At 32.6% G+C, this 26,113-nt stretch overlaps 1 protein-coding gene across 3 annotated transcripts in view; it reads right to left on the bottom strand.

Annotated features, from left to right (window-relative positions):
• The window catches only part of LOC107552702 (phosphatidylinositol 4-phosphate 5-kinase type-1 gamma-like), a 50,040-nt gene that overhangs the window by 15,434 nt on the left and 8,493 nt on the right, over nt 1–26,113 (bottom strand). For 2 of the 3 annotated variants that reach the window (XM_016234655.1, XM_016234656.1), the window contains exons 2-15: nt 18,503–18,534; nt 17,277–17,369; nt 16,047–16,177; nt 13,874–13,991; nt 12,914–13,066; nt 10,799–11,098; nt 9,481–9,686; nt 8,863–8,946; nt 7,605–7,653; nt 4,775–4,859; nt 4,528–4,689; nt 2,646–2,778; nt 2,166–2,201; nt 1,587–1,700 (exon numbers count right to left, since the gene is read on the bottom strand). In XM_016234655.1, the coding sequence (XP_016090141.1) occupies nt 1,587–1,700; nt 2,166–2,201; nt 2,646–2,778; nt 4,528–4,689; nt 4,775–4,859; nt 7,605–7,653; nt 8,863–8,946; nt 9,481–9,686; nt 10,799–11,098; nt 12,914–13,066; nt 13,874–13,991; nt 16,047–16,177; nt 17,277–17,369; nt 18,503–18,534 (1,696 nt within the window). Of the gene's footprint in view, nt 1–1,586; nt 1,701–2,165; nt 2,202–2,645; nt 2,779–4,527; nt 4,690–4,774; nt 4,860–7,604; nt 7,654–8,862; nt 8,947–9,480; nt 9,687–10,798; nt 11,099–12,913; nt 13,067–13,873; nt 13,992–16,046; nt 16,178–17,276; nt 17,370–18,502; nt 18,535–25,309; nt 25,391–26,113 lie in introns of those variants that run through there. The other variant, XM_016234657.1, reaches the window with a different exon arrangement.

The following is a 26,113-nucleotide window of genomic DNA, read 5'->3' as shown; positions in this document are numbered from 1 at the left end:
GCTAAGGACTTCATTTGGACAACTTTAAAGATGATTTTCTCAATATTTAGATTTTTTTTGCACCCTCAGATTCCAGATTTTCAAATAGTTGTATCCCGACCAAATATTGTCTTCCTAACAAACCATACATCAATGGAAAGCTTATTTATTCATCTTTCAGATGATGTATAAATCTCAATTTTGAAAAATTGACACTTAAGACTCCAGGGTCACATATGGCCAAAGTCTACACCTGGATCTCACAGATCCACCGCTTCAACAATAGGCCAGAAAACGGATGCATATTTCATAAATCCAGCAGAAACAGCAGACAGTCCTCTGGCAGAGTTATTCGGGATGCACTAATCATAATCTCAGATACTGTGTAGAAATATTATGTGAATCAGGATTAAGTCTGAGAGCTGTTTGGTCAGGGATAATGTACAGCTGGTCATTATCCCATAATCAATCTCAGCAGGGTGATCGCCATCACACTCAATAAAATATTTAGGTCTACATTTAGGACTTATATATTTGAATTGTATCTAAAATTTCCATCCATTTGGATTACACAGTTTTAACAAACTAAATTAATCTGATGCATATGGATGATGCAGTTAGTATCTCTTCAAAAAAACAAAAACAAAAAAACCATGGCATAGTTTATTATTGGCTATTTGTTTCTATTTCATTTTAATTAAATAAGCACATTTTCAAAATAGCTTAGAATTCAACTGAATTCAATTGTATTTAAAACACATTTGGTTTATTAGTACTATTACAGAAATCTGACCCGTTTCTTATCTGTTTCCTCTATGCTTTACTAAAAAATATGCATCACATTAAGTTTATTAGTTTAGGTTAAAACGGTGTAATCCAAATCCAAATATTACATGCAATTCGAATACATAAATTAAATATACAGAAATATTATATTATTTTTGCTAACTGAAATAAAGCTGAAATAAAATATTATAGAAATATTAGATAATATTTGATAAGTTAAAAAACTTAAATTAAAAATGTAGTGTAATTTGTGTTTAATGTTTGTTAAACGTTTAATTAAAAAATTAAATGTAGGTTTTTTTTTTTTATATTATATTATGATATTTTTTTTAGCATAACTAATCATTTTCACCATAGATGTTTCCATTGCTTTAAGATTGCATCCATTTTATTCACCTGTGTTGTTGTTAGCTACAACTAAAACTATTCAAACGGTTTACATTAACTAAAATCAAGCTGAAATAAAATATCAAAAAGTTATTTTTTATAGTTAAAAAGCTTGAAATGTTGCCTTGGCAGCTAACTGAAATAAAACATTTGAATAGAAGTACTAAAATAAAAATAAATGAAAAATACACAGTATTTAGTGTAGGCTTCACATATATGCATATGGCATATGCTTTTATCCAAACCAACTAACAGTATATTGCATTCAAGATATACATCTTTTCGTGCATTCGCTAGGAAAACAAACCATTGACTTAGTTCTCAAACAAATAACTGAAAACATGATGAAAATACTGTATCAGAAACTGAGTGCTGCTGGTATGAGATTCATATGCATGTTTACTGTGGTGATTTCTGGCAGTATTTGCACGTACTGTGTCACAGAGACGTCTGGCTCCTCCTCCTCGTCTTCTCTCTCTCTCTTCACCTCCACCTGCACAGTGATGGTCTGCTGCTCTTCCTCATGCACATCCACCACCTCATGTGTCCTGCCAAAACAAGCACATTCAGCTAGAAAAACCCACTAAAAAATGACCTTCTTACTCAGTATTTTTGTCTTGTTTTCCAGTACAAATATCTAAACATTCTCACATCAAAATACATTTACTTGACATTTACTGGCGCCAATGGAGTCAAAATAAATAAATAAATAAAATAAAAAATTAATTCAAAGGGAAAACTAGATTATTTTCCTGCCTCCACTAGCAGCAATTTTTTCTTGTTTTCAGAAGAAAAAAAAAGATATATTTTATTAATTTAATTAATAAATTAATATTTAATATTTAATTAAATAAAAAAAAGTTAATTTTGATGAATTGTCTGAACATCTTAGGTCATATAGTTAATATATCTTGATTTAAATACCGAGTTGATAAACTAGCTGATGTGAGCATGTAAAGTCACAGTTCAATATGGTTTGTAAACAAAAATACAGTCATGCCAATGAAGCTCACCGTCCCTCGACGTCTTTCAGAGACCATGTGCGTCTTCTGTGAAAACAAAAGAGAACAAAAATATATTCAAAGATATTCATATCCAGGTGGTCAGAAAATAAGCAGCCTTGTCGATGTTGTTGAAACCTTTATATATTATTTTTACTGCATTAATTATGCCTCATAATTGCATTGTATGATCTTATGAATAATTACTACTACAATTATAATATAATACTTATCTATTCATTGTTACACCTTTAGAAAGCACAGTATAATGCAGTAAAACAGCTTCAGAAGCAATAAGGAATCTGAAAATATTATAATGCATTTTAACTTTGGTTACAATTATTTATGAGAATATATAATGCATTATAGGTTACATTATGAATGCCTTTATAATGCATTATACATAAAGGCTTCAAGTGAAGTGTTACTGTTGCTTCTTATTTCGTGACTGAATATGAAGTCATCTCTGTAAACGAGGTGATTTATGTTGACCTGTAGCGCGGCTGCTCTGTGGTGTCTGACGGAGAGCGTTCTGGGATTGATATGGAGGTGTTGGAGGACAGAGTTGTGGACACAGACGCCGTGGTCGCTTCCTCGAACGATGGAGGAGTGCAGGACTGCAGACCTGAGACAATAAATAAGCAAAAACTGTTTGGTCTTTTGTGCTCAACAGAAGAAAGATCCTCATTCAGGTCTGGAACAAGTGGAGGATGAGTAAATGATGACGGAAGAATTCAGAGAAAAAAGTAATAAATGTGAGCTATAAACTCAGGATTGCGAGATATAATCTCTGAATTCGGAGAAAAAAGTAATAAATGTGAGCTATAAACTCAGGATTGCGAGATATAATCTGAATTCGGAGAAAAAAGTAATAAATGTGAGCTATAAACTCAGAATTGCGAGATATAATCTCTGAATTCAGAGATTATATCTCGCAATGCTGAGTTTTTAGCTCACATTTATTACTTTTTTCTCCGAATTCAGATTATATCTCGCAATGCTGAGTTTTTAGCTCACATTTATTACTTTTTTCTCCGAATTCAGATTATATCTCGCAATGCTGAGTTTTTAGCTCACATTTATTACTTTTTTCTCCGAATTCAGATTATATCTCGCAATGCTGAGTTTTTAGCTCACATTTATTACTTTTTTCTCCGAATTCAGATTATATCTCGCAATGCTGAGTTTTTAGCTCACATTTATTACTTTTTTCTCCGAATTCAGATTATATCTCGCAATGCTGAGTTTTTAGCTCACATTTATTACTTTTTTCTCCGAATTCAGATTATATCTCGCAATGCTGAGTTTTTAGCTCACATTTATTACTTTTTTCTCCGAATTCAGATTATATCTCGCAATGCTGAGTTTTTAGCTCACATTTATTACTTTTTTCTCCGAATTCAGATTATATCTCGCAATGCTGAGTTTTTAGCTCACATTTATTACTTTTTTCTCCGAATTCAGATTATATCTCGCAATGCTGAGTTTTTAGCTCACATTTATTACTTTTTTCTCCGAATTCAGATTATATCTCGCAATGCTGAGTTTTTAGCTCACATTTATTACTTTTTTCTCCGAATTCAGATTATATCTCGCAATGCTGAGTTTTTAGCTCACATTTATTACTTTTTTCTCCGAATTCAGATTATATCTCGCAATGCTGAGTTTTTAGCTCACATTTATTACTTTTTTCTCCGAATTCAGATTATATCTCGCAATGCTGAGTTTTTAGCTCACATTTATTACTTTTTTCTCCGAATTCAGATTATATCTCGCAATGCTGAGTTTTTAGCTCACATTTATTACTTTTTTCTCCGAATTCAGATTATATCTCGCAATGCTGAGTTTTTAGCTCACATTTATTACTTTTTTCTCCGAATTCAGATTATATCTCGCAATGCTGAGTTTTTAGCTCACATTTATTACTTTTTTCTCCGAATTCAGATTATATCTCGCAATGCTGAGTTTTTAGCTCACATTTATTACTTTTTTCTCCGAATTCAGATTATATCTCGCAATGCTGAGTTTTTAGCTCACATTTATTACTTTTTTCTCCGAATTCAGATTATATCTCGCAATGCTGAGTTTTTAGCTCACATTTATTACTTTTTTCTCCGAATTCAGATTATATCTCGCAATGCTGAGTTTTTAGCTCACATTTATTACTGTATTCTCTGAATTCAGAGAATAAAGTAATAAATGTGAGCTATAAACTCACAATTGCAATATATAATCTCTGAATTCAGAGAAAAAAATGTCAGAATTGTGAGACAAAAAGTCACAATTGCCTTTTTGATTTTTATTCCCTGGTGCAAACTGGCTTCTATGCAAAACACTACTTATCAAAAGCATGCACATAAAGTAGGATGATCACCATGGTTTTCCAGCACGGGGAAGCTGCGCGCTCCTCTCAGATCATAGATGTTCTCGTCTCTCTCTGAGGGAAGCTGGCAGGCTGACCAGGCCGCTCCGGGGCCACTGAGTTTGGGCACGGTCAGCACCGCACGGCCCTTCTTAGCTGGAGAAGCCTTCAGTGCTGGACAAACCAGAATCAGACTTCTGTTAGATTACAGCGTCTCCTTCAGCTCTTTATCACTACAGTCGTTCTGTGAGGCACTCACAAGTGCTTTTCTTGAACACAGTGCTGCTCATGAACCTGAAGAAGCGGTCAGCGTAGAAGTTCGGTCGGTGGACGGAAACAGTGTCCTGAGAGAAATACGAGTATATATTGATCAGGCAAAATGGGTCTAAATAACAATAAAACTCCTATTTGAAGTATTTATATATACTTTAATGTCTATTAAAGTTTCTCAATGTCATTATTGAGGAGCAAATTATCATTCGAATCGCTGCAGAAGAGGCACATTATTATATTTAGCATATTTTGCCTAAATAGAGTCTAATTTTAGATTTTTTGACTTCTGATACTATTTTCATGACAGTTAAGCACATTATACTTTTTTTTTTTTTTAAATGTCACTGCTTAACGCAAAAGAACAAAAAATATTATAGATAAACTATATTTACATTTAATCATTTAGCAGACGCTTTTATCCAAAAAATAATTGGAAGCAATCAAAATCAACAAAAGAGCAATGATATGCAAGTGCTATAACAAGTCTCAGTTAGCTTAATGCAGCACACGTAGCAAGTTTTTTTTTTCAAAATATAAACTATATATTTATATATAATATTATATATGATTTAACTATTATTGTATTGCATATATATATATATATATATATATATATATAGTATTTCTGTTTATATCATAGTAGTATTTGTTATACTGCATTTCATTTATCCTGATTAAAAAATCATTATATTATAGTAATATTTTACTTTTTATATTAAATTGTACCATACAAATACTGTATTACAATAATGAGAATCCAATAAGAATCATCATTGAGAACAAGTAAAACTCAAAAGTAAAACATCCATATGATAATTAGAAATTTAGGAGAAAATGAATTATTCTAATTCTCTTTATCATGAAAATTCTAAAAAAAGACTTCATTTACTGTTTGTATAATTATACTTCGACGTAATGTGTTTATTTTAGGGTGAAATACGACCTGAACATGTTTCTATGAAATTCACATTTATAGAAATAGCAGTAGTCAATTTGATTTACACAAATCTGCTTTCAAGTGTACAAATGTGCCTAATAAGACAAAACAAAATCCTTCAGATCTGTCAAACACCGCCTGCAGGAAGAATCCAGCGTGTCTTACAGGAACAGTGTTTGATGGGAACATGTGGGAGTGTTTGGGGAGAAAAGCACAGACTGGAACTGAAGTAGAGAGAAACAGAAGTTGGAAAGCGAATGGAAAGAGATGTTCTCTCAGACTTACACTCACATTATCTACAGTGAAACCAAACACAAGTGATCCTTATCAAAGTCTGTCCACTGTCTCAGTCAATCTCCTCAACACACACAGACACACAGACACAGACACAGACACAGACAGACACACAGACACAGACACAGACACTCACTTGTACCCGTGGGGACCACAATTTAGGTCCCCACCGTGACACGAGTCCCCATTAGTCTGTGTGTAGTCAGGTTTAAGTCCCCACCAGGATATATAAACCAGTACACCCTCACACACACACACACACCCTCACACACACACACGCACGCGCGCATTAATAAAGGAGGCCACAGGGTGAAATTACTCTACTGGGGCAAATTCAGTATTCACCTTCACAAATAACTGTGCCTCACATCTGGTGTTGATACATCAGAGATGATGTGTGTTTATGACAATATTTCACCCCAAAAACTACACAGCACCTGCACCATATGCAATATATAAAATAATACAGACACACAGACACAGACACAGACACTCACTTGTACCCGTGGGGACCACAATTTAGGGTGACACGGTGACACGAGTCCCCATTAGTCTGTGTGTAGTCAGGTTTAAGTCCCCACCAGGATATATAAACCAGTACACACACACACACACACACACACACCCTCACACACACACACCCTCACACTCTCACACACACACGCACGCGCGCATTAATAAAGGAGGCCACAGGGTGAAATTACTCTACTGGGGCAAATTCAGTATTCACCTTCACAAATAACTGTGCCTCACATCTGGTGTTGATACATCAGAGATGATGTGTGTTTATGACAATATTTCACCCCAAAAACTACACAGCACCTGCACCATATGCAATATATAAAATAATTTCTAAAGGGCCCAAAATAAAATATGAAATAAAATAAAAACACTGCAACAAAGTCAACAAATAAATAAATAAAGTATGTCCACATTTACCTAATTTTTAGGTAATTTACCTAACAGTCTTAAAAGTGCAGCTTTACTTTTTTAAATAAATGTATACCTTAATTATTTTAAATTAAATACATTTTAAAAACACACAAGCACCATATGCAACGTAAAACACAATTCAAAATATTGCCACAATTCTGGCAATAAAAACAATACAAATTAAATAAAATCTTAAATTATTTCTTCTTAAGATTCTTAAAAGGTAGGTAGTTGTTAAATTTTTGTTAAATGTTACATTTTCTAAACTACAAATTTATAGTTTAATAATTATTTTAACAACAATATTAACTACAGGGCAGGGCACCTGCGCCATAAAACACAATTTTAAAATTATATTATGCCTAATTATGTTAAAACAAATATTGGCACAATTATGAAAATTAATAAAGAATTTATTATTTAATAATTATTTTTAAAAATAATAATAATAATAATAATATTTGAGATTTAAATTAGTAAGTTTTATTGGGGAAGGAGGGTCATGAATCAGTGTGTGTTTATACTGTAGATGTACAGTATCAGACGTGATGTGTATTAATGCTCTGAGATGGCAGACGCATGGGTTATGATGCATTATAACGGTCAAGATGATGAAGATGATGATGATGATGTATTTGTGAGAGTTTCTCACTCCGTCGTGCACCAGAGCCTTCCACGTGTGTTCCAGCTTCTTTGTGAGTCTGCAGAAAAACACAAACATCAGCTTCACTTCTCTGCTGAGTGTCCTGATGGAGAACTCAATGCAGTCTTATAAAAACCGTTACATAAGAGCATAAAACAACCCCAAACGCTAGTGAAGATTATAAAGCCATGCGCTTCATCATCTGTACGAGGTTCACTGGCGTGACTCTCGAGCAAAAGAGCACAAACACACACTAACGGAGAATCAGAGAGCAGCAGGAGAGAAAATACACACGCGCAAAACTACAGGCCACCTGCACCGTGTGCAACAGAAAACACAATTTAATAAGGGCCCAAAATAAAATAAAATTGAATATTTTTACATATCAATCAATATTAAATAAATTAATTTATTTATTTAAATACTCACTTTCATACAATATTTTTTTATTTATTTAATTTAGGACAAAATAAAATAAATAAATAAATACATATATAACTAAATACATATATAAATAATGGTCAGATTTACATAATTATGAGTCTTAAAAGGTAGACAGCTAAAAAAATTATGTATAGCTTAACAATTGATCTAAATTTAATAAATAATTTTAATAACAACTACAAGGCACAAGCACTGTGTGAAATATAAAATACAATTCAAAATATTGCCACAATTTTGCCAATAACTAAATAAATAAAATAAAAACAAAGGGCCAGATTTACTTAATTCAGAGTCTGCAAAGGTAAGATTTTTTTTTTTACATTTATAGTTTAATAATTATTTTATTTTATTAATTCCAACCACCTGCGCCATGAAACACAATTTAAAAAAGGCTTAAATTGGCTTAAAACAAATATCACCCCAATTTGTCAAATAAACAAATAAATACATAAACAAGTATTATAGTTTCATAATTAATTTAACAATATAATATTTTCAGATATCAAAATATATTTAAAAAATGTTAAATCAAAATTGTACATAAATACTATATAAATATACTTTTAAAATAAATATAAACATCAATTTAAAAGGTAATTTAAATGTTAAATCTTAAGCAGGTTTGATACTCATACGGCAATGACTTAAATCACTCCTAAAAAATAATAATAAAATAATAAAAATAAATTAATAAATGTGGGCATTTTTGTGGGTGATGAATCACGTGACTTGCAAATCAGGATTTCTCTGATTCAGAGAACAGAGCAGATCTGACATGTGCTTCACGAATGAACTGATGTTATTTCATTATCATGAGTGTGACCTGTAGGACTGCAGGATGTCTATGATGCCGATGAAGAGCAGGAGTCTCTCTCCTGTGCCGCTGACAGCAGGAATGCCACCCATCCTGCAGAGAGAGCAGAGAATCTTATTCTGCGGTGTTATATAAGCCTTTTGACGAGTTGAGTCACGGAGCTGTAAAAACAGTTACACTCACTAAGTGAATGAATCACGTTTGTGCCGAACTCTTATTACAAAGCAAAAACAAACACTCTCCTCTGATCCATGAACGCTTCTCTCAGGTAACATACACGATCTCACTGTCTGAAGCGCCTGTCATAGCAAATCAACACATGCTGTTCTGAATAATTAAGCGAAGCGTCTTCTCATAGGATAAGAATACGCAGTCTCATGAATACTTTAATAGACACCGACGCGTCATCGATGTACTATTAGTCCACTGTCACGTCACAAATTGTGACGTCAACACAATGTAGATTTTAAACCCGGAGGATGAAAATAGCACAAAAAAGCCTAAAATTAACCAGTTTTCTCCAACTGTTAAAATTATGGGATGCTAACGTTGTCTTCTATGATGTGCAACACAAACTCAGAAAAAGTAGTCTGGGGTTTCATGAGCCTTTAAATGAGAGGCACGCACGTGTCGTCGGTGTCTATGGAGCCGCTGCATGCCGCTCCTCCCTGAATGGACTCCATGGCGCTGGAGTAAAGCGCTCGCTGCGCGGCCGGTCTCTTCTCATCGCTGCTGCTCTGAGATCCCTCCATCTGCTGCTCGCGCTCCGCCTGCTCCAGATTATGAACCCCCAGCAGCAGACTGTAGTCCATGATCTTAAAACTCTCCAACACCTGCACACACACAGCACACTTTAGATCTGCACTAACCCAGCTAGGACTGCACGGTTAATCGAAATAAAATCTAAATGTGACTAAGATAAATAATAATAATAAAAAAATACAATTATCATTATTAAATACTTGATTTTTTTCTGTTTTACAGTGAAATGTTACAATAGTAATATTTTTATTTTGTTTTTATTATTTTTATTTAGCAATAATAATAATAATAATTATTATTATTATTAATAATATATAGTCATATGGTTATATAAACAAAATTTTGGCCAAATCATATAGTCCTACAGACATGCAAACCTGGATTTAAAAAAACGTTTGTTTTTTTTGTTTTTTTTACATATTTTAAATCACAATGGCAATTTTTTAATAATAATAATAATAATGAAATATTATTATAAAAAAAAAATTCTTAAATACTAAAATGTTTTCTATTTATTTTACTATTTATATAAATACTAATATTTATTTTGTTTTTATTTAGCAATTTTTATATCATTATTTAGTAGCAATAATAATAATAACAATAACAATAACAACAACAATGATAATAATACATGTTGTAGCCCTACAACCAAGAAAAACAAAACTGGAATTTTTGTTTTTAATTGCATGTTAAATCAGAGTTGCAAATTTTGAAATACAAAAAAAAAAATTTGTTTTAATTAATTACATTTAAATAAATGAATGTCCAGATTTACCTAATGAATAGTCTTAAAAGTCACACAGTTTGAGTTTTTATAAATGTAAAACATTTTTTTATTGCATTAATTTTCTTAAATACTTGCTTTTTCTATTTTACAGTGAAATATTACAATAGTAATATTTGTTATTTTGTTTTTATTTAGCAATTCATATTTTTATTTAGTTGCAATAATAATAATAATAATAAAATAATAATAATAATATGTGTTAATAATAATAATTTATATTGTTATTGTTATTATTATTATAATTATTATAATAAAATTACAAAATGTTGACCCAAAATTGTGTAGCCCAACAAACAAGCAAACCTGGAGTTTTCGTTTTTAATCACAATCACAATTTTTATCGAAAAAATCACAACTGGATGATTTTGGCGAGATCAAGCCGGTCTCTCTCACCAGACAGTCTCTCTGGAGCGTCTTCAGCAGCGCGTTATACGTGTCCACATCCAGCAGGAGTCCGTCCTGAACGTCCTGCATGAAGTCCAGGTCTTTAAAGGTGGGCTTGGACTTCTCGCGCTCTTTCTTGGACGCGCGGCGCTTGTACGTGGAGCCCTTCAGGTCGAACTTGAGGTGCATGCGAACGATGCGCGGCAGGATGTTATTCATCACCACGATACGGATGTTCTTCCCTCCGGACTGAACGCAGTACAAGCCGAAGAACTTGGGCAGCAGCGTGCGGGGATTCTGGTTCAGGTTCTGAGGGATGAACAGCACAGATGAGCCTCAGTTAAAGAGTCAGAAAACCTGGGAAAAATGATTGAAATCGCTGCTACATGACCAGAGAAAACAGAGAAAAAGGGCTGTGGCATAATAATGATGCGACCTGATTTCTGAAATATAAACCAGAAAGATTTCCTAGTTCAGTCGTCAAACATCTCGCTTGTTATTACCTATGGATCAAAAAATATGGACATACATATCATATGTTTTTGTTTTGAAACTGTTGAGGGTTGCATATACTACCATTTTAATTATTTATTATTATGATGTTTGCGGGCCAAACTAACCCTAACTAATTTTAATACAACACATCAATATCACACTGTGAAAAATAATAAAGAGTAATCACCTTCGCAAATAGCAAACAGATCAAAACAGTTTCATATCACATCAAAATTATGACTTGACTTAAAAAAAAAATTAAAATGAGATAAACTGTATTTAACAATTACAATTTAAATTATATTTAATCTTTTCAACATCACAAACTGTGTATATATATATATATATATATACACACAATGTATATACAGTATTTTTTTCAAATGTTATTTTATGTTTGTACTTTTGGAAGTTAATCTTTACTATCCCTAATTATGCTTATTATTTAGCATTTTTAAGGTTAATTTTGAGCACAAATTAAGCACTAATTTGTGGCATTTAAATTTTTTATTTCAATCCTTAAAGCAACTGTGCCTTAACTCTCTTTATCTAGCTTTATTTTTAAAGTTTCATTAATTTTTTTTAGAATTTCCATTTTCATATCATATAGTTAGTGTTTATTATTTGTTAATCTAGATTTTTAATATTTTCATCTGTTGAATGATGCAAAATGAGGCATTTTTAAATCTAGAACCTTAAAAAAACATTTTCATTACTTGAAATAAAAACAAATTAAATAAAAATAAACAGCAGAAATGTTATTTTAGCTAGTTGCCAAGGAAACATTTCTCATTTTGTTTAAGTTACAGATAAATAACTAAAAATAACTAGCGCTGTCAAACGATTAATCGCGAAAAGTTTTTGTTTACATAATATATCTGTGTGTACTGTGTATATTTATTGTGTCTATAAATACAAACACATGCATGTATATATTTAAGAAAAATATGTTGTTTATATATTAAATATCTTTATATATAATATAAAATATAAGAATATAAATATATAAATGTATATGCATGTAAATATTTCCAAAATATATACTGTATGTGTGTGTATTTATATATACATAATAAATATGCACACTACACATACATATATTATGTAAACAAAAACTTTTATTTTGGATGCGATTAATCAACAGCACTAAAAATAACTAATTCACTTGATGAAAAACCATGTAGACATAAAAAAGTAAATTACTATAACATTAACTTAAATTAAAATGAAAAATTAAATATAAAAATAACATTAAAAACTATAATCGTATATTATACAACAATAACACTGTTTGAAAATTGTAAATATGGCACATGTGATTTTTTTTTAAATAAACTAAATTTGTGTCTTGACCACAGACTCTGTGTTTGAATGAACACAAATGCATTACCTTAAACTTCATTACTTCACTTACTCTTAATGCTGCAACAGCTTCACATCACATACATTTTTAAACATTTAAAAAGGGTTGGCCTAAAATGTTAATGCTTTTATGTAAGATGCATACTTTGACATTTCTGCAGAAATATTTAACCAGCCAGCTTTGTCCTACTCTTTTATCCTGTGATCATGCACACTACTGTTTGTGTGATGAAGCTGAACTGGACTGAGGACGAGCTGCTGGCTCACCATGTAGTATCCTGGAAGCAGCTTCTGCAGGAACTCAGCCTCTTTGTGCATGACGGTCTTCAGGATGAATTCATCGTCTCGAGTGACGTAGAAAATGGAGCCGCTGGCACCGGGGTTTGAGAGCTCGATCAAGGGCTCATTACAGAGAGAATACTGCAACAAACACAGAGACGTCAGAGAGACGTCTGAATAATCGATATACGCTGATATGATGCGGCTCTCCACTGAGTCAGACTTTTATGCTTTTTGGAGCTTTTATTAATATGAATCACCATCCACTTTTATTGCATGAAAAACAAACAGCGTCTTGTGTTCCACAGAAGAAAGAAAGTACACTCAGAGACACAGAGACACACACAGACACAGAGACACACAGAGACACACACACACACACACACACACACAGACACAGACACAGAGACACAGACACACAGAGACACAAAGACACACAGAAACAGATACACACAGAGACACACAGACACAGACAGAGACAGACACACACACACACACACACACACACACACACACACACACACACACACAGACACACACACACACACACACACACACACACACACACACACACACACACACACACACACACACACACACACACACACACACACACGCAGTCATTCAGAAAGCATCACTCAAAACAAACAGAAGTGAGTCAGGAGAGTCAAGAGTCTTTTTTGGCATATTTGATCTGAAGCAATACAGAAAAATCGTGAATATTATAATGATGAACAAAACATGTAAGGATCATAAAGTTTTGTGGCTCACAGAACTAATTTTCTGCAATAATTCAAAAGCCAAAGGAAAAATCTTATTGTTTTTTTTGTAGAGGGATAATATGTCAAGAAAATATCTCAAAATACTAAAGACCTCCTGTGCGTACATATATGAAATAACACACACAGTTATTAGTGAATGAGAGCCAGTGTTTGTGGCGTGTCTCACCAGATAGTCGTCCGGTCGAATCCCGAAGAGCTCTCTGAAGTAGCGGAAAGCCACCGGAGCGTATGTTTTAAACCTGAAGTCTGGATAGTGATGCGCCGGCGTCAGATTACTGCCTTCACTGAGAGAGACACACACATCAAATCTGGATCATCTGACTGATCAGCAACAGGATTTATGATTTTATATTCCACAAAATTACACTTTTTATTGCAGAGTGGAAGAGAGTTCTTTTCAAAGACATTAAAAAATCATGTCAATACTAGTGTAATATATATTTTATTTACAGTTTTTTTTCAACTGCTCACACACATTTTTAAAACTTTACACACAAATCCAAGAATTGCACACGCAAAATGCAAAATGCCTTGAAGCACTGCATTCAAAATATCACAAACACATCTCAAAATCAAACATTTGCAAACACCTTTGCCCTAATATCAATTCCTGTTAGATTTGTGTGTGTTACATAGAGAATTGTGAGTTGTGTTTTGCAAAAAGTGTTTTATGAAACTGAAAACAGAGTCAAAGGCCGAGTATTAGTGTATGGTTTTGCAGATTTGGTGTGTGCTTCTGCTGTTTGAGTGTCAGCTTTCAGAAATTGTGTGACAAGTAAATATTTTGTGTGTAAGCAGTTGAAAAAAAAAACTGTAAGTGAATTAGCTGCTCAGCCCGTGAAGCATTGAAAATGATGTAATAAATCAATACACAATATAAACAATCAAAAGAATCAATGATACAATATAAAATAGACAGTATTTTTTTCTCACTTGGTATTTTTGTCTAGTACAAATATCTAAAAATACTTACTTGTGATATTAAGATTTCTGAAAAGGTTTTATGGAGAAAAAAAAAATCTGCCAGTGAGGTCCAAAAAATAAGCTTAATTCAAAGAGAAAACAAAGAAACATTTTCTGACCCAATGGCAGATATTTTTTCTTGTTTTCAGCAAAATCTCACTTAATTTTGATAATTATTTTAGAAAGTAAGACTTAATATCTTCCTAAAATTAGCATTGTAAATAAATAATTTGATTTATAAATGTCTAGATATTTGTAGTGGAAAATAATTGAATAACACATTTTTTTTATGCAGTGGATTGACTTTGTAGATTGTAAGAATAAAATTATTAGAATTAATAATTAGAAAAAATATACAGTACATATGTATATATTTGAAGTTTATTGTATATATATATATATATATATATAATCTTTAAAAATTTTATTACAATATAAAATAATGGTTTCTATTTTAATATCCTTTAAAATAGAATTTATTTCTGTGATGCGCAGCTGCATTTTCAGCATCATTACTCCAGCATAAAGTGTCACATGATCTTCAGAAATCATTCTAATATGCTGATTTATTATTAGAATTATCAACAGTTGTGCTGCCAAATATTTTTTTGGAAACTGCGATACTTTTTTCAGGATTCTTTGATGAATAAAAAGTTAAAAAGAACAGCATTTATTCAAAATATAAATCTTTTCTAACAATATAAATCTTTGCTATCACTTCTTAACAATTGAACACATCCTTGCTGAATAAAAGTTTTAATTTCTTTCAAAAAAAAAAAGAGAGAATAAAAATGTACTGACCCTAAACTTTTGAACTGTAGTGTATATTGTTAGAAAATATTTCTATTTTAAATAAATGCTCTTCTTTTTAACTTTTTATTCATCAAAGAATCCTGAAAAAAGTATCAAAGGTTCCAAAAAAATATGAAGCAGCAACCGTTTCCAGCACTGATAATAAATCAGCATATTATACTGATTTCTGAAGATCATGCGACACTGAAGACTGGAGTAATGATGCTGAAAATACAGAATTGATTACAGCAATAAATTAGATTTTAATGTTTATTAATATAGAAAAATTTTATTTTACATCATAATAACATTTCACATTATTAAACTTTTCCTGTATTTTTGATCATATAAATGCAGCCTTGATGAGCAGAAGAAACTCCTGTAAAAAAAATAAAAAATCGTTCTGATCCCAGACTTATGACTGGTAGTGTATATATATATATATATATATATATATATATATATAGAGAGAGAGAGAGAGAGATAGAGAGAGAGAGAGCGAGAAAGAGACAGTGATATGGCAGTGAGACTATATGAACAGAAGGATTTAACTCTCTGGTGCAGCAGAACTCTCTCTTACAGACCTGGGGAAGAAAATGCTCTCCACCACGTAGAAGTCTTGCATGAGGACGTCGCGCTCGGGTTTGGAGCTCAGGTTACCCACAGTGTAGCCGATCCCCAGCTGAATGGCTCCTTTCAGGGCAGACGAAGTCGTCTGTCGACACACGAGACAACCAACACTTCTGACACATCCAACAATCCCTGACATACACTGACTGCAGAGCAGCATACACGGGACCACACAGCAAACTATAAATATAAAGTCTTTGTAAAAATGTAATATATATGGTAACACTTTATTTTAAGGTGTCCTACACGTTACATGTACTTACGTTTATAATAACAATAAATTATCCATAATGACATGCAAGTAACTCTAAGCCCAACCTTAATCGTAATCCTAACCATATAGTAAGTACATGTAGTTAATTAATATTACTCAGAACTTAAATGTATAATTACACTGTAACAAGGACACCTTAAAATATAGTGTAACCCACTTTATTCTCACCAATTCTCACTATTAACTAGTTGCTTATTAACATACATATTACTAGCATATTGGCTGTTTATTAGTACTTATAAAACACATATGAATGCCTTACTCTACTTTTTAAATATATTTTAATAAATATTTATTTAAAAAATATATTTAAAAAAATATTTTGCTAACATACAATTAAAAATACTTTTCATATAAAACATTTTCATATAAAAAATATACATATTTAGATAAAATATATAATTGCATATATATATATAATTATCTACAAATACCATGTGAAAATGGTTTAAAAAAGTTTTTTCTTCATAATAAACCAATTTATTAGCTAATATTTGGAGCATTTTTAGATTACCACCAATAATTACTCAAATGTTAGGTTCCCTTTGTGTCAACAGACAATGCACAGTAATGTTTTAATTTACTGAAATTATTGTGTATAAAGTCATTAGACTTGGCAATTTTAATGTCTCATTAGCTGTCAATAAATCATGCTATATCATATATACTGTAGTACGTTTATATGCAATATGCAATGATGTCAAAAAGTCGTTTTTAAAATCCTAAAGCTGTCTGATGATTTCCAGAATTAAATGAGAATAAAATCCCAGATGTCCGACGTGAACACTTTTGGAGCACACTGTATATGTCAACAGCCTGAAGTAAAAGATGACTGGAATTGTGATTGAATTTGACCAGATTGCAATTGAGCTCGAGACACTGTGAAGCTGATGTGTGACTGAAGATGCACCTTCTTGTAGGTGGTTTCACCGGATGCATCGACCCGCCTGTGACCGATCTTCTTTTCAAGCCCGGAGCTGGAGGGACACGAGGACGACGGCATCTGAGAAGAAGAAAAATCACAAATGAGATCTCATTAATATGTCTCAATTAGACAGCAAAGAGATTAAACAGAGATTTGATCTCCCAAGATGATCTCCAAATGATCTGAGCTGCTATCCACATGCATCTTATAGCTCTATACTATATGATTCATGTGTGTCTATTTTTATTTCTCCTGAGGAGTTTTAGGAGAAACATTTGAGATAAAGTTGACACTTCAATTAACCTGAAATAAATAGTTCATCCCAAAATGAAAATTTGCTGAAATTTTAGTTTAAGTTATTGTTTATGAAATGTAGCATTGCATCAGTGTCTCAGCAATGGATGCTCTGCAGTGAATGGGTGCCGTCAGAATGAGAGTCCAAACAGCTGATAAAAACATCACAATAATCCACAAGTAATCCACACCACTCCAGTCCATCAGTTAACATCTGGAAAAGACAAAAGCTGAAACACATCCAGTATTAAGATGTTTTCAACTTCAAACCACTTCTGGCCAAAAAGTCCATAATCCATAATAACGCTTCCTCCAGTGAAAAAGCCCATCTCCTGTTGTCTCTCACATTAAAATCCAGCCACATATTTGTTTAGAGCTGTTTTGGCTCGTAAACAGTGCTTGATCTGTGCAGATTTCTCTCCTGATTCAGACCAGACCACTTTTTCACTGGAGGAAGCGTTATTATAGATTATGGACTATTTTAGCCATAAATGACAGTATAAACGTCTTAATAATGGACTTGTTTCGGCTTTTGTCTTCTGAAGATGTTAACTGATGGACTGGAGTGCTGTGGATTACTTGTGGATTATTGTGATGTTTTTATCAGCTGTGTGGACTCTCATTCTGACGGCACCCATTCACTGCAGAGCATCCATTGCTGAGACACTGATGCAATGCTACATTTCTACAAATCTGATGAAGAAACAAACTCATCTACATCTTGGAAGGCCTAAGCACATTTTCAGCAAATTTTCATTTTTGGGTGAATTACTTCTTTAAATCTCAATTTCTGAACCCTCAGATCAAAATCATTTTCCAAACACTTGAATGCTTAACTCTTCTCAAAGACTGCATTAAGTAACACTGGAGTTGTATGACCAAAATTACTGATATACAGATAATAAATGATGCTTCACCTCAGTTATGTAGGTCTTCTTAAAAGCAGCGTCTGAAATGAGGAGAGGAAGAAAAGAGACATAATGACAAATGCAGATCATTTTAAAAAATGGCTTTGCTAATAAAACAATAAAAGATAAACCTAATAACAGTCTATATAGGCGAGCAAGTGTTTAGAATGCTTACTGCGCAAAAAAAGAGCATGCAAAATACCAGTATGCAACAATGTTGTCACATGACCTCATTAAGTTGCATGTCTGATTCATTCAAATAAATATGATCATTTTAAATTTTTTTGCAGTTTTCTGTAAAAACGTCTTATGGCAGTCTACTTGTTAAAAATCATTCATTATATTACTTCCAGTTGAGTCATCACATAGGAAGCGGAAGGTCAAGTCGGATACATTAACCCAAACAGTGTAAACTGCACATTTTGGGAACTATAATATCTCACTGTATGTATACAGAAAGTCCAAACACGCATACTGCAGAACTAGTATATAGAGTCTGCTATTCTGAACACACACTGGTTAATGTGTGAATATCAGTTCAAGGACAAACGGCGGGAGTCTGCAGCTCTGAGCCTCGCAGTTATTTCACACTGCGCTTTTCTTGCACACGTTTCTGTGTCACTGAATTCAAGGGGAGTGGGCGGAGCTACAGGCAAGTAAACCTGTCAATCATTCCTCAGCACGTGCCGGCAAGATAACAGAACTGACCTGCTTTACACCCGAGAGGAGCGAGACAATTTAATAACGGGGAATTAGAGCAGCAATACAGCGCTGAAAAAAATTTCATTTCATCCTGGGACACGGATGAATCTCATCAACACATGGCCAGGTCATATTTTTAGCACACAATCAAAAGAAAATAAGTTTTACATAAATACAGTTAAAGACTGCTTATTTTGAGACCAATAAATTTGTGTTATATCTCTATTATATATAATGTATATCACTATATTATATATATATACATATATCAAAAGAACATGAAAAACATATTTTGCATAAAGAAAATTTTCTCATTTCCTAATTTCAGGACAAATATATTTGTTTTAATATATATATATATATATATATATATATATATATACATATAATGTAATATAAATATATTAACATAACAATAAATGTGCTTACATGTCAATACATGTAAATAATGTTACCGTGTAAATATATATATATATATAGAGAAGAAAAAAAAACACATTTTGCATAAAGAAAATTACATAATAATGTATATCACTATATTATATATATATACATATATCAAAAGAACATGATTTTGCATTTTTGCATAAAGAAAATTTTCTCATTTCCTAATTTCAGGACAAATATATTTGTTTTAATATATATATATATATATATATATATATATATATACATATAATGTAATATAAATATATTAACATAACAATAAATGTGCTTACATGTCAATACATGTAAATAATGTTACCGTGTAAATATATATATAGAGAAGAAAAAAAAACACATTTTGCATAAAGAAAATTACATAATAATAATAATACATAACATAATAATAATAATAAAATAATAAATGCACTTAAATGGCATAATATATATATATATATTACACTGTCATTATTTTTTATGACATTTAAACACATTTTCCATCCAGTGGTGATTCTCTCTAATGTAATGCAACTAATTTATTTACTTAAAATCAGCAAAATTGAAATTACTATTAAGACGCATAAATACTCACTATTTACAAAATATACATCATACATTTTTCCAGAAAAAAACTATTTAATTGCCACAATGCACATAATACAGTAAAAAGGCATTTTTTTCTTTATTGTCTTCGCAACAATTCACTAAAAATGTTTTTTTTATTGGTCTTATGAAGTATTCTAATTTGTTGAGATAGTGAATTGGTGGGTTTTTGTTAAATGTGAGCCAAAATCATCACAATTAAAAGAACCAAAGACTTAAACTACTTCAGTCTGTGTGCACTGAATTTATTTAATACACGAGTTTCACAATTTGAGTTGAATTACTGAAATAAATGAACTTTTCCATGACATTGTAATTTATTGAGATGCACCTGTATATTATCTTTTTAATTTTTTTTATTTTAGGGTTAAACGCGACATGGACATGCTCTTGAACAGATTTTGTGAGATCAAGAATATCCTCTGTAAAGCTTTACGTGTGTGTGTTTTGGGAGCAGATGCAGTATTGTTGGCGGTCTCTCGTGGAGGCGCATGTGCTCGAGGAGCAGATAATGAGAGCCGAGGAAACACATGACATGTGCAGCCGTCACCTGACTGCCAGAGACATAAATACAGCCAAACATGCTGAGAAAATCACTTCTGCCTCTCTCAGAACGCTGCAAAACGTCCTCGCCAAGGATTTACCATGGTAACCACATTTACTACAGAGAGTGTTACTACATTTTTACACTTCACGAGAAAATGTGGAGGTGTTTGCCTGTGAAAAAACACAGAAATTACAGTTAATTTTAGATGCATCTGATCTAATAGTGCAGGGTTTTATCTGCTGAAATATCACACACGAGTCGTTTTACAAATCTGAATCCCAGAATCCAATGCAGACAGCAGACAACTGCTTTAAAAAAAGAGCCAAAGCAATTGTAATCATATTTGTGCCGCTGTGATTTATGGAAAGAGACGAGAGTGAGACATGACGAGAGTGAGACCCGCATTACAACAAAACTATATATATATATATATATATAAAAAATATATATTATGGATGAAGAAAAATAAAACAGCCAGGGCTATTTTGTATAATTTGCTTATGAAAAATTTACCTTTGAAATTACAAACCATAAAATCATATTAAATTCATATGGGATTTTCTGAAACCATACAAAAGGCTTCAGAATATTTCAGTCATTTTGTGTATTTTGTTACTGTAATTTCTAGTGTTAGTGTTCTATATAGGGAAATATATAGTGTGCCCAATACCGCCATGGAAAAAAAAAATATAAAAAAGATAATTGTGACATTTAATCTCACAATTCAGACTTTGTTTCTCAAAATTCTGAGATATAAAAACAGAAGTGCAAGATATAAACAGAATTACAAGATATAAAATCACAATTTTAAGAAGACAATTCAGAATTGTGAGATTTAAACTCAGTATTGTGGGAAAAAATAGTCAGAATTCCAAAATATAAACAGAATTGTGAGATATAAACTCAAATCTTTATATTTAAAAAAATGAGAAAATTCTGATTTGTGACAGAAATGGGACTCCACATTTAGTAATTTTAAAAATTTGGTACAGCAGTAAATTTCCTGCAAGAGGGGAAAATGTGGGTAAAAAAATTATGAATACTATATTACTAATATTAATAATATTTGTATTATTAATATTACGGTTAATGTTTATATTATTATTGATATTAATTGGTGAATTATTAATGATTAATTGCAAGATCATAACAATGATAACCATCTCCAGTACTAGATAATGTGAAGTGAATGAATTAAAAAAACAAGCGGAAGCAATCGGAAAAAAATCTTTTTAACAACAAAGTGACAGAAGATGGTGTGAACAAAGAACGGACTGAGGACTTGAAACCTGAATCCTTGAATATTGCATCACACACGCATTAAAAAAAACAAAGGAAAGGAAATTTGTTTTTAACAAACAACAACACGTCAAAGCTCATTAGATGAATCACGCAAACACTAGTGCCGAGGGTCTCGCACCTCGAACGAATGCAGCACAATCTCACATTCACACTGTCAGCGCCAATAACATCACACACACACACACACACACACACACACGTACACTCACATATGCTTATTCAGGAAAGCAAAAACGCTAGATTATAAAAGATTACATTTTTAATGCCAATTGCAGTTCAATATTCTTTTAAATGGCAAAAAAATAGGGACTAGAAAATTTAAAATGTGAAGATTTTTAAAAACAAGAATATATATATATATATATATATCACTAATTATTAAAAAAATATGAAGATATTTTTGCAGTTTGCTGCTACTGTTTCCATACGATGAATTGATTTGGATAAAACATCTGCTAACCGAATGTAAATCTGACATAAATTAAAGTTCTTATACCATGATAATTATCTAAAAGCCAAGTCACTAAATAGTAAATGCAACTACTGTAAATGTCTAAAGACGAGTGATTTCTGCCCAGAAACAGTGCTAGAATCAGTTCAACAGCAGAGCCGGCTGCCGGTCAGGACACAAACTGTCTGAACGCATTAAACTCAGTCCATCACGAGAGCCTGAGGGAACCTGCCTCTGTATGAACACACAGTCACCAAAACCAGAGAACATGAGTCCTTTCAGCCCATCATCACTCATTTATAGTCTAACATTCAATTCAGAAATCATACTAGTTCATTTATACCTCATTTAACATAAAACCTTAAATAATCATATTTTCACAGTTTACTGACGGTGATGGACGGTTCTCTGGAGAACATGACAAACTTCATCCTGGCTCTGGAGGCGATCAATTAAAGAGACGCTTTATGAACATATAATGACTGATGCAAGCCTTGAGGCGACAGAGACGAGATCATTTAATAATTTAATTTATGCATCATTATGAATACTATATTACTAATATTAATAATATTTGTATTATTAATATTACGGTTAATGTTTATATTATTATTGATATTAATTGGTGAATTATTAATGATTAATTGCAAGATCATAACAATGATAACCATCTCCAGTACTAGATAATGTGAAGTGAATGAATTAAAAAAACAAGCGGAAGCAATCGGAAAAAAATCTTTTTAACAACAAAGTGACAGAAGATGGTGTGAACAAAGAACGGACTGAGGACTTGAAACCTGAATCCTTGAATATTGCATCACACACGCATTAAAAAAAACAAAGGAAAGGAAATTTGTTTTTAACAAACAACAACACGTCAAAGCTCATTAGATGAATCACGCAAACACTAGTGCCGAGGGTCTCGCACCTCGAACGAATGCAGCACAATCTCACATTCACACTGTCAGCGCCAATAACATCACACACACACACACACACACACACACACGTACACTCACACTTGTGCACACTCACGCACAGACACAGACACACACACACCACAAGAAACACACATTTACACATGGCGAAAATATGGGATCACTTAACAGAAACCACATACTTCTCATCCAGCACATGATGATTGTTTATATTCCCTCAATATTGAATCTTCCCTCAAATGACTAATCAATATGAGACGTAGAAACACACAGACTGTCGCCAGATGTCAAGAAAACCTCAATAAAATATGTCCTGCATACTGGATGCTTGTTTAAAACTGCAATGTGAAGAATAAAACAGGAGTATATGGTCTCATTTGGTCCAGTGACAGACTGCATCTCACCGTGAGCATTGTGGGAGAAAGCCAACAGACTGTTTGAGATTCACACCCAACTGCTCACGACGCTTTACGTACATCTGTGTAAATGATGATTTCAGTGCAGCTTTGATTGCTGGTCACTAAACAAGACACTAGAGGACTTTAATAGATGGTAATACAGTACTTAAGAGCAGGTACTGAATGATTGCCATATTTCATTTTATGATCTTTACAGATCTGCAAATGAACTGGCTGTATGGCGCATGAAGTAAGAAGAATAAAAGCACAAAACAAACAAACAAACATGTAATACTGTATAGATTTAGAATAATATTATAGAATAATATTCAATTCTCACTTTCGATTCATAAATGTATTTATCAATAAGTTGATATTCTGAACAGCATATTATGCAGACATGATGAGACGTCCATAAAACCAAAACAATCATAGTAACATATTATGGATATGATATTGTGTATCATCATTACAGTATTCGGTAAGTCTTACTATTTCTCATTTTAAAATGAAATGTGATATTGTTTTCATGCAATGTACTTTTAAATGGAAAAAAATGGCTGCAATAAAATAGGAAATAAAATAATGAATTTAAAGATTTTTTATGCTTAAAACAATAAAAAAAAAATATACAGACATATATATATATGTGTGTGTGTGTGTGTGTCTATATAACCAGAGAACATGAGTCCTTTCAGCCCATCATCACTCATTTATAGTCTAACATTCAATTCAGAAATCATACTAGTTCATTTATACCTCATTTAACATAAAACCTTAAATAATCATATTTTCACAGTTTACTGACGGTGATGGACGGTTCTCTGGAGAACATGACAAACTTCATCCTGGCTCTGGAGGCGATCAATTAAAGAGACGCTTTATGAACATATAATGACTGATGCAAGCCTTGAGGCGACAGAGACGAGATCATTTAATAATTTAATTTATGCATCAATAGTTCATAAATGTAAGTGAGGATAGCAAAATAAAGTGAACTGTGACATATACCCAAACATTCTTCATACAGTGGACTACCAGTCAAATTTGAGATCAAAAAATATTCAGACACTTTGACTTGAGCATGTTTTACTTAAGTCTTTTGTCTTTAATTGCTAATGCGAACTTTTTACACCACAGACTGAACAAAATCAAGCATTGCTTGGTAATTGGTTGAGCTAACTTGGTTTTATCTAATTGTATACATAAATTTAACAGCTGAATAATTTTTGGTTGATTGTAATCCATTCCATACCTTTCTATCAAAGTTATCTGACATTATCAAGACGAATTTGTTCTGACACAGTTTAACTCGGAGTTCTTGTCATATTTTATTACCGTTTTCTAAACTATAGCAAATAAACTGTGATATAATGTGAGAAATGTTGACGATGTCTAAATAAATTTTGGTCTGACTGTGTGTATGAAGATATAATAGTCACAAATACAGACCTCAGATGCCACAGGAGTCCCTGCGGCTGGACTTCTCGTTTCTATTTGCAGTCGGATCAGAGGTGAGAGGAGACCGCTCAATGGGATTGACAGCGGGAACTAATCTGCTGCCCTGACAAACTCCACAATCTCTCTGGTCACCTGGACGCGAGTCGCGGCCAATCAGACGCAGAGATTACAGCTGGTTTCTGCCCACCGGTGGATCAGACAGACAGACAGATGATAGACAGACAGACAGACAGACAGATAGATGATAGACAGACAGACAGATAGATGATAGATAGACAGACAGACAGACAGATGATAGATAGACAGACAGACAGACAGATGATAGATAGACAGACAGACAGATAGATGATATACAGACAGACAGATAGATGATATATAGACAGACAGACAGATAGATGATAGATAGACAGACAGACAGAGAGATGATAGACAGACAGACAGACAGATAGATGATAGACAGACAGACAGACAGACGATAGATACAAAGATATAGAGAATAATATATCAAACAAATGATAGATAGACAGACAGACAGAGACAGACAGATAGATGATAGATAGACAGACAGACAGAAATATAGATGATAGATAGACAGACAGACAGACAGATGATAGATAGACAGACAGACAGACAGATAGATGATAGACAGACAGACAGACAGATGATAGATAGACAGATCGATAGATACAAAGATATAGAGAATAATATATCAAACAAATGATAGATAGACAGACAGACAGAGACAGACAGATAGATGATAGATAGACAGACAGACAGACAGACAGAAATATAGAT

This window comes from Sinocyclocheilus grahami, unplaced genomic scaffold, assembly GCF_001515645.1.
Source record: "Sinocyclocheilus grahami isolate Dianchi unplaced genomic scaffold, SAMN03320097.WGS_v1.1 scaffold456.1, whole genome shotgun sequence".
NCBI classification, from domain to species: Eukaryota; Metazoa; Chordata; class Actinopteri; order Cypriniformes; family Cyprinidae; genus Sinocyclocheilus; species Sinocyclocheilus grahami.
The sequence above is the reverse complement of the archived record's forward strand: the minus strand, read 5'-3'. Positions and strand labels throughout refer to the sequence as shown.